Source organism: Salvelinus fontinalis, chromosome 18 (genome assembly GCF_029448725.1).
Source record: "Salvelinus fontinalis isolate EN_2023a chromosome 18, ASM2944872v1, whole genome shotgun sequence".
Classification (NCBI taxonomy): Eukaryota; Metazoa; Chordata; class Actinopteri; order Salmoniformes; family Salmonidae; genus Salvelinus; species Salvelinus fontinalis.
The window spans coordinates 38,453,756-38,470,548 of record NC_074682.1 but is presented as its reverse complement, the minus strand read 5'-3'; the positions used below and the strand labels follow the sequence as shown (position 1 = coordinate 38,470,548).

The following is a 16,793-nucleotide window of genomic DNA, read 5'->3' as shown; positions in this document are numbered from 1 at the left end:
GTGGAATCGGTGTGAGGGGGAATATACACGGCTGTGACTATAACCAAAGAGAGTTCTCTTTGGAGGTAATACAGTCGGAATTTGATTGTGAGGTATTCTAAGTCAGGTGAACAAAAGGACTTGAATTTCTGTATTAATCATGAGTGGTTAATAATTAAACATACACCCCCGCCTTTCTTCTTCCCGGAGAGTTTTTTATTCTTGTCTGCGCGATGTACTAAGAACCCAGATGGCTGTACGGACGGGGACAGTATATCCCTTGGGCACAGGTTAGTCGAGGTAATTGAGGTAATATGTACATCTACAGTTAAAGTCGGAAGTTTACATACACCTTAGTCAAATACATTTAAACTCAGTTTTTCACAATTCCTGACATTTAATCCTAGTAAAAATTCCAAGTCTTAGGTCAGATAGAATCACCACTTTATTTTAAGAATGTGAAAAGTCAGAGTAATAGTAGAGAGAATTATTTATTTCAGCTTTTATTTCTTTCATCACATTCCCAGTGGGTCAGAAGTTTACATACGCTCAATTAGTATTTGGTAGCATTGCCTTTAAATTGTTTAACTTGGGTCAAATGTTTCGGGTAGCCTTCCACAAGTTTCCCACAATAAGTAAGGTGGGAAGGTATTAAGGTGAATTTTGGCCCATTCCTCCAGACAGAGCTGGTGTAACTGAGTCAGGTTTGTTAGGCCTCCTTGCTCGCACACACTTTTTCAGTTCTGCCCACAAATTTTCTATGGGGTTGAGGTCAGGGCTTTGTGATGGCCACTCCAATACCTTGACTTTGTTGTACTTAAGCCATTTTGCCACAACTTTGGAAGTAGGCTTGGGGTCATTGTCCATTTGGAAGACCCATTTGCGACCAAGCTTTAACTTCCTGACTGATGGCTTGAGATGTTGCTTCAATATATCCACAGAATTTTCCAGCCTCATGATGCCATATACTATGTGAAGTGCACCAGTACCTCCTGCAGAAAAGCACCCCCACAACATGATGCTGCCTTCCCCGTGCTTCATGGTTGGGATGGTGTTCTTCGGCTTGCAAGTTTCCCCCTTTTTCCTCCAAACATAACAATGGTCATTATGGCCAAACAGTTCTATTTTTGTTTCATCAGACCAGAGGACATTTCTCCAAAAAGTACGATCTTTGTCCCCATGTGCAGTTGAAAACCATAGTTGTCACGTTCCTGACCTGTTTTTCCTTTTTCTTGTATTTATTTAGTTGGTCAGGACGTGAGTTGGGGTGGGTTGTCTATGTGTTATTTTCTATGTTGGGGTTTTGTGTTCGGCCTGGTATGATTCTCAATCAGAGACAGCTGTCAACCGTTGTCGCTGATTGAGAATCATACTTAGGCAGCCGGGTTTCACGTGTGTTTTGTGGGTGTTTGTTCTTGTGTCAGTGTTCCGCCACACAGGACTGTCATGGTAGTTATTTTGTATCGCATATTGTTGTTGTTAATTATTAAATCACTATGGAAACTAGCCACTCTGCGTATTGGTCCGATCCGTCTCGCCTCTCCTCGTCTGAGGAGGAGGATTACAACTGCCGTTACAATAGTCTAGCTTTTTTATGGCTGTTTTGGAGCAATGGTTTCTTCCTTGCTGAGCGGACTTTCAGGTTATGTCGCTATAGGACTAGTTTTACTGTGGATATAAATACTTTTGTACCCGTTTCCTCCAGCATCTTTACAAGGTCCTTTGCTGTTGTTCTGGGATTGATTTGCACTTATCGCACCAAAGTACGTTCATCTCTAGGAGACAGAACGCGTCTCCTTCCTGAGCGCTATGATGGCGGCGTGGTCCCATGGTGTTTATACTTGCGTACTATTGTTTGTATAGATGAACGTGGTACCTTCAGGCGTTTTGAAATTGCTCCCAAGGTTGAACCACACTTGTGGAGGTCTACATTTTTTTCCTGAGGTCTTTGCTGATTTCTTTTGATTTTCCCATGATGTCAAGCAAAGAGACAAGGAGTTTGAAGGTAGGCCTTGAAATACATCCACAGGTACACCTCCAATTGACTCAAATTATGGACAGGCTGAGCAATGGACGGGGTGCTGAATGTGAGAAGAGCAACCCAGCGCTAAGACAGACTGGGGCACCCAAGGCAGGAACTCAATATAACCCCTCATAGCAATGTTAATAGTGTCTTTGTTTACAAGACTTGGCACATCTTATTCTGAAAATTGGAAATGTGAAACTAGGCCCTGCTCTGTACTGTGTAAATGCTGCAATGCAGTAATAATTGAATTGAGCCCATAATGTACTGCCAACCCAGCAGTGGAGGAGTTCAGCATGGCAGACAGGGTGGTGGGGTGCGTGACTGGCTGTGTGTGAAGGAGAGTGGGATAAACAGGCCCTGCCTGAGGGAGAGATTGCTCTGATCCCTGTGACATTGAGATTTGACACCACTCTCTGGAGGCTTGTGGTCCCCCTGAGGGTCTTAACTGGGACAACCCTACTGTCTTCTAGGATATTCTTGTACCTTTTGTTACAGGTTTTGGAGTTTGGTTCTATTTGGGGGTGAACATGCCCTGATTGGAGTCATCCTCGTTGGTCAGGATGTGTTGCACCTGTTGCCTCAATAGTAAGTCATTAGTTTCACCTGTGCTGGCACAGGTGATATTTAATAGCTGCAGAGCCAATGCTACAGGTGGCATGAGAGATGTTAAAAGAGCTAGACTGCTGTTTAACTCTCCCTCTTTAAAGCTGCACTATGTAACTTTTTTGGGCGGCCTGACCATATTCATATAGAAATGTGGCATTATCATTGAAAGCAAGATGAGAAGTGGTAGATGTTCTGTGTGTACTATTTCTATGCTTCCCATTCTTAAGTTTTGTTTTTGCATCTTTTACTTTCGGTTTTGCACACCAGCTTCAAACAGTTGAATACAATATTTTTGGTTATAGAAAAGATACTTAACAGCAGTTTAGATGGTACAATTATTATCTACACTATACTTGATTGTTTTGTTGTCACAAACTGAAATTAGGCAAACTGATTTGGCAACCAGGAAATGGCTGTGTGATTTTTGCATAGTGCATCCAAGTTTGCTCTCCAGCGTGGGGGACGGAGGGAGGAAAACTGGGAGAGAGTGAGGAAGCAGTGTGCCGGGATGAGCACGTCACTTTAATATTGGGCCAGTGTCTGTATCTCTGTGCCGCAGTGAGGTGCCCCTGCCCGTCTTTGCTCAGTGTCCAGTCAGTGCAGTTGGCCCCTGCAGTGTGAGGGGCCGAGCCGCCTCCCTGCTCTGGTCCAGTGACTGGAGCAACATCATGTCATGGTCCTGCCTTGCTCCAGCTATGCTGTTTTCATTTGAGGTCAGTTCTCCAAAGTGCTCCTGCTTATTCACCCCGACATACAAAACCGGCAGGCCTCCTCCTTACAGTTCTCTCGCTCTCTTTTGTTTTCTTTCTGACCTTGACTACATATTGAATTATATTGGCCCGCTCTATGCTTTCAAACAAACCCAAAATCAGTTTGAGAGCTGTTTATACATAGGCGCTCAGCGTGAATTGCAAATGACAGGCAAATCCAACCCGTCTCAACTCCAGCTAATCTTTGGCAGACAAACAGCAGGCCAGGCATGGGAGCGAACACCTGATGTGGGGATTGAGAGTCGGACAAACTAAAGGAACAGATTAACATTGAAACAACCACATCACACATCCAACAACTGCACAGGCACAGAGCTGGGGAAGGGCAAGGTGAATTACCAGAAGAATCATCCTGGTTTTTCACATAACTTTCCTCCTAAATTTGTCGTCCCTGGAGTCATTTGCACAGCTGCAATCTTAAGCACAATAGCAGAGCTCCTGTAGAGAACATCTCACCTACCCCCTGTAAATGTGTACCAGGTCTTTGTGCACAAGACCACCTGTATATTGAGTCCCCGGTGCACTGCTATCAGGGGTGTCATGCACAAAGTATGTGAGGAAGGGGGGGGGGGGGGTTAATCCTATAGCTAGAGGACTCCTGATATCTCCAAGTATACGTTGTCTAGTATTGTCTCTTTGCTACAGTTGAAGTCGGAAGTTTACATACACCTTAGCCAAATACAAATACATCCTCGTAAAAATTCCGTCTTAGGTCAGTTAGGATCACCACTTTATTTATGAATGTTAAGTGTCAGAATAATAGTAGAGAGAATGATTTATTTCAGCTTTTATTTCTTTCATCACATACACTCAATTAGTATTTGGTAGCATTGCCTTTAAATTGTTTAACTTGGGTCAAACGTTTCGGGTAGCATTCCACAAGCTTCCCAAATAAGTTGGGTGAATTTTGGCCCATTCCTCCTGACAGAGCTGGAGTAACAGTCAGATTTGTAGACATCCTTACTCGCACACACTTTTTCAGTTCTGCTCACACATTTTCTACAGGATTAAGGTCAGGGCTTTGTGAAGGCCACTCCAATACCTTGACTTTGTTGTCCTTAAGCCATTTTGCCAGAACTTTAGAAGTATGCTTGGGGTCATTGTCCATTTGGAAGACCCATTTGCAACCAAGCTTTAACTTCCTGACTGATGTCTTGAGATGTTGCTACAATATATCCACATAATTTTCTTCCCTCATGATGCCATCTATTTTGTGAAGTGCACCATTCCCTCCTGCAGAAAATCACCCCCACAACATGATGTTGCCACACCCGTGCTTCACGGTTGGGATGGTGTTCTTCGGGTTGCCTCCCCCTTTTTCCTCCCAAAATAACGATGGTCATTATGGCAACACAATTCTATTTTTGTTTCATCAAACCTGAGGACGTTTCTCCAAAAAGTACGATCTTTGTCCCCATGTGCAGTTACAAACCGTAGTCTGGCTTTTTTATGGTGGTTTTGGAGCAGTGGTTTCTCCATTGCTGAATGGCCTTTCAGGTTATGCCGGTATAGTACTTATTTTACTGTGGATATAGATACTTTTGTACCTGTTTCCTCCAGCAGGTCTTGCCTGATTTCTTTTGATTTTCCCATGTCAAGCAAAGAGGCAGAGTTTGAAGGTAGACCTTGAAATACATTCACAGGTACACCTCCAATTGACTCAAATGATGTCAATTAGCCTATCAAAAGCTTCTAAAGCCATGACATCATTTTCAGGAATTTTCCAAGCTGTTTAAAGGCACATTCAACTTAGTGTATGTAAACTTCTGACCCACTGGAATTGTGATACAGTGAATTATAAGTGAAATAATCTGTCTGTAAACAATTGTTGTAAAAATGACTTGTGTCATGCACAAAGTAGATGTCCTAACCGACTTACCAAAACTATAGTTTGTTAACAAGAAATTTGTGGAGTGGTTGAAAAACAAGTTTTAATGACTCCAACCTAAGTGTATGTAAACTTCCGACTTCAACTGTATGTAGGGCCATCTACTTGAAGTGTTGTCTGTCTTCCCAGTAGCCTACTTGGTGTGTGAACTGCTGACTGCTCATAATTTGCAGATGATTGTTGACACATCAACCAGGATTAAGGGGTAGGGCAATTTGGGACTGTTGTTGTTTCCGTAATCAGTGGCTGTATTGGAGGGGGAATGGTATCTCCTCTCCTAGGCAATCAGTAATTACACTTAACAAAAATATAAACACAACATGTAAAGTGTTGGTCCCATATTCCATAAGCTGAAATAAACATCACAGAAATGTTCCATATGCACAAAAAGTGTATTTCTCTAAAATGTGGTGCACAAATTTGTTTACATCCCTGTTAGTGAGCATTTCTCATTTGCCAAGATAATCCATCCACCTGACAGGTGTGGCATATCAAGTAACAAATTAAAAAGCATGATCATTATTACCCAGGTGCACCTTGTGCTGGGGACAATAAAAGGACAATCTAAAATGTGCAGTTTTGTCACACAACACCACAGATGTCTCAAGTTGAGGGAGCGTGCAATTGGCATTCTGACAGCAGGAATGTCCACCAGAGCTGTTGCCAGAGAATTGAATGTTAATTTCTCTACCATAAGCCTCCAATGTCATTTTAGAGAATTTGGCAATACCGGCCGCACAACCACAGCCCACGAGTAACCACGCGAGCCCAGAACCTCCACATCCATTTCACTGGTCACACCCAAAGCCAACTCCCCCTTTGGACGCCTTTCCTTCCAGTTCTCTGCTGCCAATGACTGGAACGAATTGAAAAAAATCACTGAAGCTGGAAACTCATATCTCCATCACTAACTTTAAGCATCAGCTGTCAGAGCATCTTACAGATCATTGCACCTGTACATAGCCCATCTGTAAATAGCCCACCCAACTACCTCATCCCCATATTGTAATTTATTTTTTTGCTCCTTTGCACCCCAGTATCTCTACTTGCACATTCATCTTCTGCACATCTATCACTCCAGTGTTTAATTGCTAAATTGTAATTATTTCACCACTATGGCCTATTTATTGCCTTACCTCCCTAATCTTACTTAATTTGCACAAGCTGTATATAGACTGTATATAGACTTTGTTTATTCCATGTGTAACTCTGTGTTGTTTGTGTCACACTGCTTTGCTTTATCCTGGCCAGGTCGTAGTTTTAAATGAGAACTTGTTCTCAACTGGCCTACCTGGTTAAATAAAGGTGAAATAAAAAAACATATCTATATTTCTGCTATGCAAGTAACCAAATGGCTGTACCGTTTACACCTTCTGTAGAGACCCATCCACTTAGAAAGATGTGGTGTAAAGTACTTAAGTAAAAATACTTTAAAGTGCTGCTTAAGTATTGTTGGGGGGTATCTGTACTTTATTAATTCTATTTTTGGACAACTTTCACTTTTACTTCATTCCGAAAGAAAATAATGTACTCTTTACTCCATAAATTTTCCGACACCCAAAAGTACTCGTTACATTTTGACAGGAAAATTGTCTAATTCATATACTTATCAAGAGAACATACCTGGTCATCCCAACTGCATCTGATATGGCAGACACTTTAAACACAAATGCTTTATTTGTAAATTAAATCTGACTGGTGGAGTGTGCCCCTGGCTATCCGTCAATAAAAAAAATGTAAAAAAATTGTGCCGTCTTTATTTATACTTAAGTACATTTTAGCAATTCCATTTACTTTTGATACTTAAGCATTTTTTAAAAACCAAATACTTTTAGACTTTTACTCAAGTAGAGGCGGCAGCGTAGCCTAGTGGTTAGAGCGTTGGACTAGTAACCGAAAGGTTGCAAGATCGAATCCCTGAGCTGACAAGGTACATAAATCTGTCGTTCTGCCCCTGAACAAGGCAGTTCAGAACAACACTGTTCCTAGGCCGTCATTAAAAATAAGAATTTGTTCTTAACTGACTTGCCTAGTTGAATAATGGTAAAATAAAATTTACTGGGTGACTTTTACTTGAGTTATTTTCTATCTTTACTTTTACTCAAGTTTGACCATTTACTACTTTTTTCACCACTGGATGTGGCTGGAATTTCTTTCACACGACCAATCAATTTAGACAAGTGTGTCTAATATTTATTAAATATTTTTACTTTCTGTTTACCTGGAATTTGTCCTTATCGTAGGATACTCGTTGGATATTAGGATATTAAGTCTTAATCTTTAATGTTTAAGACTCACTGTTTAGCACATGACCTCACATGTGAATCCTTAAAAAGATGGTGGGGCTGGCATAACAGGGTGTGAACAATGCTGAATGGGTATAGACAAGGGAGAGGTCTCCAGTAGGTACCAAAACATTCAAAGGTCCTTTTCTCAAAAGTGAGGTTATAAATGTATCAAGTTTCAATGCAGAATTACTTTCCCATTGTTCCTCGAAAATGCAGTATATGATATACCATTTTGTAGCTCTGAGTCTCTACTTTTATCCAGTGTTAAAAAACAGAATTTCACATATGTGCTCTTTATGACAGAATGTTACAATTAGGTGAAATAAACTGGGGTTTTCTCCACCAAGTTTCACCACTCAAAATGTATCTAATTGGTGGAACAACCCCGTTATAAAATGTATTGCATAACATGCTATATCCTGAAAATTTGCTTAAAGTAATTAGATAGAAAGGTGAAGGCGTTTAACAGATTTCAGCTCGACTCCTTCCTGTCCTCTTCCCAGGATTTCCGGGCTCGTTTTCCCAGGACAAGTGGCGGAGAAGAGTCTTCTTCCTTGGAGCAGGAAGCCCGTTTCCCACTCGAGGCGTTCTCCAGAACTCTGGGGAGAGAAAATCTCAGAAGTGAGTCTAGGGCCTTTGATCATATATCAAGCCCCAGGTTAATGGAGCAGAAAGGCCAAATCACAGTATTAGAAAATAATAAAGTAGGACAATGCAGGACATCTATGGAGATATTCTCTCACAGACAAACGGAACAGCAACAGCTGTCTATTAGCCCAGATGAGTCCTGGTTCATGTGGTTGTTCCGGGGGAAAGAACAGAAGAACATTATGGTGATATCTCCCATCCCTATGTGGTATCACCACTAATGATATAGCTAGATTAAAGCACTCCTTGACAACAGTGTTTCCAGGGAAACGATGCTGACGTGTTGAAGTGTTGGTCATGGTGGTCAATGCAGTACAGTGCAGATCCTAATTGACTGTCTACGGTCACTGCAGATGGCTAATAACATAAAGAATCTCCCTGTTCTGCTCTGTTCTCTTCTCACATTCCCTTGTGGCCACATACCCATGAATACAGACAGAAGGTCAACATGTGGAGGTCATGTCTCTGCAGGGGGCAGCAGGTCACAGACCCCTCTACATTGTCAGGCTCAGTAGGGCCCTGTGGAGTGAATATAAAACATCACTACATGTAAAGCAGGGGTGGGCAACTTTGATGGGAGTGGAGGCCACAGAAAAACGGAACTCATCCTGGGGGGCCGCAGTGGCTCATGGGTCTGCAGTACCCACATCCATACACCCCTCCTGCAATTCAACACATTTTGCCATGGGGCAGAGAGAAGACTTAGCAATTTTATAACGGATTTCCTGCAATTCAACACATGTTAGCAGTTTTTTGATGATCAATGGGCCCTATCCCGGTTGGTAATTCAACCATTCTTAATACAAGTTTAGATAGCCGGACGCTGGACTAACTTACCAATCTAAAATTGTTTTGCTGACATGGGCTAATTGAGCGACAGCCGATGCACAACCACATTTTGAAATTACACCTTGTGTATTCTATTATTCTAACTCTTAACAGTAAGTTATTGGTCCGCAATTGCCCATCCCTGACGTAAAGTGTCAGCCTGGCAGGGTGCTGCAGCACAGAGAGCACAGTCTCAATAAGAGCTATGGTGGCCCTTCAGGTCACCCTCCTAGGATTTTTTATTCTATTTCACCTTTATTTTAGTAGGGAGTCCAATTGAGACCAAGGCCTCTTTTTCAAGGGAGCCCTGCATGAACACAAAATATAAAATGTACAACATTCTAACAGACAACGTAATAAAAGCATACAATACTACAATTAATTTAAGAAGCAAAACACATTCCTCAACAATGAGGTCCTCCATTATCAACTTGAACTGCCCTAAACGCACCAGAACATCAAGGTGCAGAGAGCTCTGCAGATCATTCCATATACAGGGCGCATGCAGACATACCTAATTCCGTAGAGATCAACCGGACATCTAGAGTTAACCATCCCTGTGATCGGGTCTGCTGATACGTATGTCTGTAATTTAACAATGAAGTAAGGTATGGCGGAAGTTTGCAAAAGAGGGTTTTATAAAGATAGAGAACAGTGCATTGATCTACGAGACTTAAAAGAGGGCCAGCCTACTTTCTGATACAGAATGGAGTGACGTGTACGGAAACTGTAGCCCATAAGAAAGTGCAGTGAGTGCATTATGACAAACATCCAATGGTTTCAATACAGCGGCAGCAGCATTCATATAGACAATATCACCATAATCTATAACCGGGATGAATGTCAACTGAATGTCTGTTTTTTTTGTTGCTATTTAACGAAAGGCAAGACCTATTCCTATAAAGCAGTGGTCACCAACCGGTCAAACTCCAAGCAATTCCTAGTTGATCACCAAACATTTCTGTAAAGAAAAATATTAACTGTAGGTGCACTTGATTCAGCAGCCTAGTGCCGGGAAGGCAGTCTTCCCATTTTGAACAATTGAATGTGTCTGAAAGTAGAACTCCGTCCAGCCGGCAGCTCCAGAGTGCAAATCAAGTGCAACTATAGGCATACCGCTGGCCAATCAGACAGCTCAGATCACTGTGTCTGCACAGTTACCTCGCACCAGACAGTAAAAGGAAGACTTGAATGCACAGCAAAGTTGATAATGTGAAATTCAAACTTTTAAAAACATGACTAGAGACTCAACGAATACAACACAGAGCTGCTGTTTTTATGAGTAAATTCATGTTTACGTTGTTATTCAGCACTGTCAACACTTTGTTCAACAATAAGCCGTAAATGTGCATTTCGATAAGTTTGCGTTCTTATTATTAGCAGCTTGTGTCTTTTTTAATATCAAGGAATATTTCACTTTCTCTGGTCATAGGAGTAACAACATGAATTGGTGCATGAGGCAGAAGTAATGCAGTGCGACTTAGGCTCGCCATAAGCTAGAAGACTGTGTCCCATTATCTCAGCGGAGGGAGAGAGGAGGGATGGTGAGTCAGGTGGGAGGCAGCCTCACCACTCTCTCCTCTGATTGACCATCAGATGCCATCCATCAGTCCAGTAAATAAATAAATAAATAATTATGCTCACTCAGCTGTGCCTCACAAGTATTACAACAAATTATCTAGTACCAGTGGGATCAAATACCTAAAATGTTGAAATATAATTTCTAAATGGTCTGAGAAGAACAACACTGGCAGAGAAATTCAAGCGTAGCCAATATGCAGTGAAAATGTATTGGGCCTATAGTCTACTGCACAAACCTTATCGCTACAGAACATTTTTTATTTGGTTAATGTTGCATAGGCTTGTTTTTTATGTAAAAAAAAAACTGAGTGATAGATCTCTGCTTGCATTTTGACTCAGAAAAGGTTGGTGACCACTGCTATAAAGGAAGCCCATTTGAATTCTTAACTAAGTCATCAATATGCTTCTTGAAAGATAGCTTTTCTTCAATCCAGATACCCAGATATTTATAAGCCGAGACACAAACAATGTGGGCACCATCCAAAGCACATATGCAGAAACCATCAGATACATTTGAAAGCTTTTTGGAAAGTAACATACAGTTGAAGTCGGAAGTTTACATACACTTAGGTTGGAGTCATTAAAACTCGTTTTTCAACCACACCACAAATTTCTTGTAACAAACTATAGTTTGGCAGGTCGCTTAGGACATCTACTTTGTGCATGACACAAGTACATTTACCAACAATTATTTACAGACAGATTATTTCACTTATAATTCACTCTATCATAATTCCAGTGGGTCAGAAGTTTACATACACTAAGTTGACTGTGCCTTTAAACAACTTGGAAAATTCCAGAAAATGATGTCATGGCTTTAGAAGCTTCTGATAGGCTAATTGACATCATTTGAGTCAATTGGAGGTGTACCTGTGGATGTATTTCAAGGCCTACCTTTAAACTCAGGGCCTCGTTGCTTGACATGGGAAAATCAAAAGAAATCAGACAAAAATTGTAGACCTCCCCAAGTCTTGTTCATCCTTGGGAGCAATTTCCAAACGCCTGAAGGTACCACGTTCATCTGTACAAACAATAGTACGCAAGTATAAACACCATGGGACCACGCAGCCGTCATACCGCTCAGGAATGAGATGCGTTCTGTCTCCTAGAGATGAACGTACTTTGGTGCGAAAAGTGCAAATCAATCCCAGAACAACAGCAAAGGACCCTGTGAAGATGCTGGAGGAAACAGGTACAAAAGTATTTATATCCACAGTAAAACGAGTCCTATATCGACATAACCTGAAAGGCTGCAAGGAAGAAGCCACTGCTCCAAAACCACCATAAAAAAAGCCAGACCACAGTTTGCAACTACACATGGGGACAACGATCGTAGATTTTTAAGAAATGTCCTCTGGTCTGAAGAAACTAAAATAGAACTGTTTGGCCATAATGACCATTGTTATGTTTGGAGGAAAAAGGGGGAGGCTTGCAAGCCGAAGAACACCATCCCAACCGTGAAGCACGGGGGTGGCAGCATCATGTTGTGGGGGTGCTTTGCTGCAGGACGGAATGGTGCACTTCACAAAATAGATGGCATCATGAGGGAGGAAAGTTATGTGGATATATTGAAGCAACATCTCAAGACATCAGTCAGGAAGTTAAAGCTTGGTCACAAATGGGTCTTCCAAATGGACAATGACCCCAAGCATACTTCCAAAATTGTGGCAAAATGGCTTAAGGACAACAAAGTCAAGGTATCGGAGTGGCCATCACAAAGCCCTGACCTCAACCCTATAGAAAATGTGTGGGCAGAACTGAAAAAGCGTGTGCGAGCAAGGTGGCCTACAAACCTGACTGTTACACCAGCTCTGTCAGGAGGAATGGGCCAAAATTCACCCAACTTATTTGGGAAGCTTGTGGAATGCTACCCGAAACGTTTGACCCAAGTTAAACAATTTAAAGGCAATGCTACCAAATACTAATTGAGTGTATGTAAACTTCTGACCCACAGGGAATGTGATGAAAGAAATAAAAGCTGAAAAAAAATCCTTCTCTCTACTATTATTCTGACATTTCACATTCTTAAAATAAAGTTGTGATCTTAACTGACCGAAGACAGGGGATTTTTGCAAGGAATACATGTCATGAATTGTGAAAAACTGAGTTTAAATGTATTTGGCTAAGGTGTATGTAAACTTCCGACTTCAACTGTATACTTATTTCTACCTGCATTAAGTACCAAGTCCAGTTCAACAAAGGCTTTCTGAAAACCATAAAAGTTCTGAAAGAGCCTTGTCAACAGAAGGGCCAACAGAATGCACTAAAGTATCATCCGCATACAAGATGGAGGTTACAATTTCTTACACACAAGAAAATATTGTTTATATAGATAGTAAAAGTACAGGGCCCAACATCGACCATTGGGGGACAACTTTTCATAATATCAAGGTATCCTGATTTAACACCATCAGAAGAAACACGTGTCCTGCCTGTCAGGTAGTTTTAAAACCAATTGCAGGCTGCCTGACCCAGGCAATTTACAATGTCATTTGTCACCAAAGAAGCAGCAGATATAGTGCTATGAATGGCCTGAAACCAGACCGATGGACACTAAGCTGAGTGTTTATTAAAGATTCAACATTTTTCGCTAAGCAAGACAGTTTAGAGATTGGGTGATAATTATTAATGTCATAGGGGCACCACCTTGAGGAGAGGGAGCACATGAGGAGCCTTCCAGGCCCTAGGGATCACGCCCGAGATACAGTCAGGTCCATAAATACTGGCACCATTTAATAAAGATGACCACCAAAAATAAATACAAATACTGATCTATATTGTATGCTCAAAGAAATGAGTAAATCATATTATTTTATACTAATAGAATTGCTCAGGGAAATATATTTTGTTTAGCAAGTAATTAAACAAATCTCAAAAAGATGGGGTCAAAATTATTGGCATCCCTGTTTTCAATACTCTTTTTCAATAACCTTTTCTAAAATGTTTTATGAGATTGGAAAACACTTTGGGAGGGATCTTAGACCCTTCCTCCTTACAGAATCTTTCCAGATCCTTGATAATCTTAATCTACTCGTATGAACTGCCTTCTTCAATTCAAACCACAGGTCCGGAGGCTAAGATGACCATTGCAAAATGTTGACTTTGAGGTCAATAAACTATTTTTTTGGCGTGGATTCTGATTAGTACTTGGGGTTATTGTATTGCAGGAAGATCCACTTGCGGCCAAGTGTCAACCTTCTGGCAGAGGCAACCAGGTTTTTGGCTAAATTGTCCTGGTAATTGGTAAAGTTCACAATGCCGTTGACCTTAACAATAGCCCCATGACCAGTGTAAGCAAAATAGCCCCATAACAGCAATGATCCACCACCATATTTTACAGTAGTTATGATGTACTTTTCTGCATATGCTTCTGTTTTTCAACCTGTTTGCCTTCCAGCAAGAAGGCAAACAGGTAACTCCAAGCACACATCAAAATCCACAAAGAAATGATTCATTGGCCACAAAATGTACATTTTGAAATGGCTATCTCAGTCTGAAAACAGGGGTGCCAATAATTTTGAACCCTACCATTTTGATAAAAAAATAATTACTTGTTAAACAAAATATTTTTCTAAGAGCAATTAGTATAAAATTATACAATGAGTGTACAAAACATTAAGAATACCTTCCTACTACCGAGTTGCAACCCCCCATCAATAAGGAATCATAGCTTTCACCTGTGCAGTCTTTGTCATGGAAAGAGCCGGTATTCATAATCTTTTATACACTCTGTGTATAATTTCCCAGTTTTTTGCCTACAATATAGCTCATTATTTGAATTATTTATTTTATACAGTCATTTTTGCCAAGGGTGTCAATAATTTTGCTCCCCACTATCTGTGCTCCAGGTCTGAATTAAATGCCCCAACTGATCTTCCAAGGCCTGCTGATTTCCTCTCTGAAATTATGAAATCTCATAGACGACGTGCTTTCTCCTGAACTTTCTCACCTCTTTCTCTCTCTTCTTCTCACTCTCTCTCCATGTCTGCTCGGCCGCCAATTGCCAGGGTGACACAGAAACCTGAGAAACAGTCACACGATGTTCTCTCCGAGAAAAAGTGCATCAAAATTAATTAACACCAAGGGTAAGCTGGTTTTCGGGTCGACAATCTGCCCAAATAATTTTCCACCATCTCCATTTAATGTAGAATAACTGGAACAGACTGGCTAAGTTGCCCCGAGATATGGGAAAATGAAGGGAGCAGCATAGAAGAATTATCTGTGGCTTGAGGTTCACTCTACTTTGGCCAGCGCATGGCCAACAAGTCACACAGCCAATTATCACATCGAGCTTTGTCCGCTTGGCATCCTCGCTAGGCAGCAGAATGGATGTGCCCTGCTAATGCAATGGCACCACAGAAGAGAAGTTATTATGTGCTTCCCTCCCTCTCAAAGCAACTTTGTTACAATGAGAGAGGACACATGCCAGGAAAAAAAATCGAATTAATAGTTAATTTTGATTGCTGCCTAGTTATTCAACTTTTATAAGCCACCTCCAATTAAACACATTTTTACTCTTATACACCAACACAAACACACTAGAGTCGACAGAGAGGGTTGACGTGCTTCTAGCTCTTAGGAAACTTTGCAGTATTTTGTTTTTTTATGTATTACTTACAGTTGAAGTCGGAAGTTTACATACACTTAGGTTGTAGTCATTAAAAATAAAAAAAACTATTTTTTCAACCACTCCACAAATTTCTTGTAACAAATTATAGTTTTGGCAGGTCGGTTAGGACATATACTTTGTGTATGACTAGGTAGTGAATATAGGTAGTGAATGTCATACGCAAAGTAAGTTTTATGATTTTTAAGTAATTCATTTGCATTTTATTGCATGACATAAGTATTTGATCACCTACCAACCAGTAAGAATTCCGGCTCTCACAGACCTGTTCGTTTTTCTTTAAGAAGCCCTCCTGTTCTCCACTCATTACCTGTATTAACTGTACCTGTTTGAACTCGTTACCTGTATAAAAGACACCTGTCCACACACTCAATCAAACAGACTCCAACCTCTCCACAATGGCCAAGACCAGAGAGCTGTGTAAGAACAACAGGGTTAAATTGTAGACCTGCACAAGGCTGGGATGGGCTACAGGACAATAGGCAAGCAGCTTAGTGAGAAGGCAACAACTGTTGGCGCAATTATTAGAAAATGGAAGAAGTTCAAGATGACCGTTAATCACCCTCGGTCTGGGGCTCCATGCAAGATCTCACCTCGTGGGGCATCAATGATTATGAGGATGGTGAGGGATCAGCCCAGAACTACACGGCAGGACCTGGTCAATGACCTGAAGAAAGCTGGGACCACAGTCTTAAAGAAAACCATTAGTAACACACTACGCCGTCATGGATTAAAATACTGCAGCGCACGCAAGGTCCCCCTGCTCAAACCAGCGCATGTCCAGGCCCGTCTGAAGTTTACCAATGACCATCTGGATGATCCAGAGGAGGAATGGGAGAAGGTCATGTGGTCTGATGAGACAAAAATAGAGCTTTTTGGTCTAAACTCCACTCGCCGTGTTTGGAGGAAGAAGATGGATGAGTACAACCCCAAGAACACCATCCCAACCGTGAAGCATGGAGGTGGAAACATCATTCTTTGGGGATGCCTTTCTGCAAAGGGGACAGGACGACTGCACCGTATTGAGGGGAGGATGGATGGGGCCATGTATCGCGAGATCTTGGCCAACAACCTCCTTCCCTCAGTAAGAGCATTGAAGATGGGTCGTGGCTGGGTCTTCCAGCACGACACCGACCCGAAACACACAGCAAGGGCAACTAAGGAGTGGCTCCGTAAGAAGCATCTCAAGGTCCTGGAGTGGCCTAGCCAGTCTCCAGACCTGAACCCAATAGAAAATCTTTGGAGGGAGCTGAAAGTCCGTATTGCCCAGCGACAGCCCCGAAACCTGAAGGATCTGGAGAAGGTCTGTATGGAGGAGTGGGCCAAAATCCCTGCTGCAGTGTGTGCAAACCTGGTCAAGAACTACAGGAAACGTATGATCTCTGTAATTGCAAACAAAGGTTTCTGTACCAAATATTAAGTTATGCTTTTCTGATGTATCAAATACTTATGTCATGCAATAAAATGCAAATTAATTACTTAAAAATCATAAAATGTGATTTTCTGGATTTTTGTTTTAGATTCCGTCTCTCACAGTTGAAGTGTACCTATG

General features: G+C 41.4%; 1 protein-coding gene across 2 annotated transcripts in view; it reads right to left on the bottom strand.

Moving 5' to 3' along the window:
- Positions 1-466: 466 nt before the first annotated feature.
- The window catches only part of LOC129815464 (E3 ubiquitin-protein ligase RAD18-like), a 111,187-nt gene continuing 94,860 nt past the window's right edge, over positions 467-16,793 (bottom strand). The window contains exon 13 of one of the 2 annotated variants that reach the window (XM_055869333.1): positions 467-8,156. In XM_055869333.1, coding sequence (XP_055725308.1) covers positions 8,030-8,156 — 127 coding nt within the window. In that variant the 3' untranslated portion in view covers positions 467-8,029. The remainder of the gene's footprint in view (positions 8,157-16,793) is intronic. The other variant, XR_008753434.1, reaches the window with a different exon arrangement.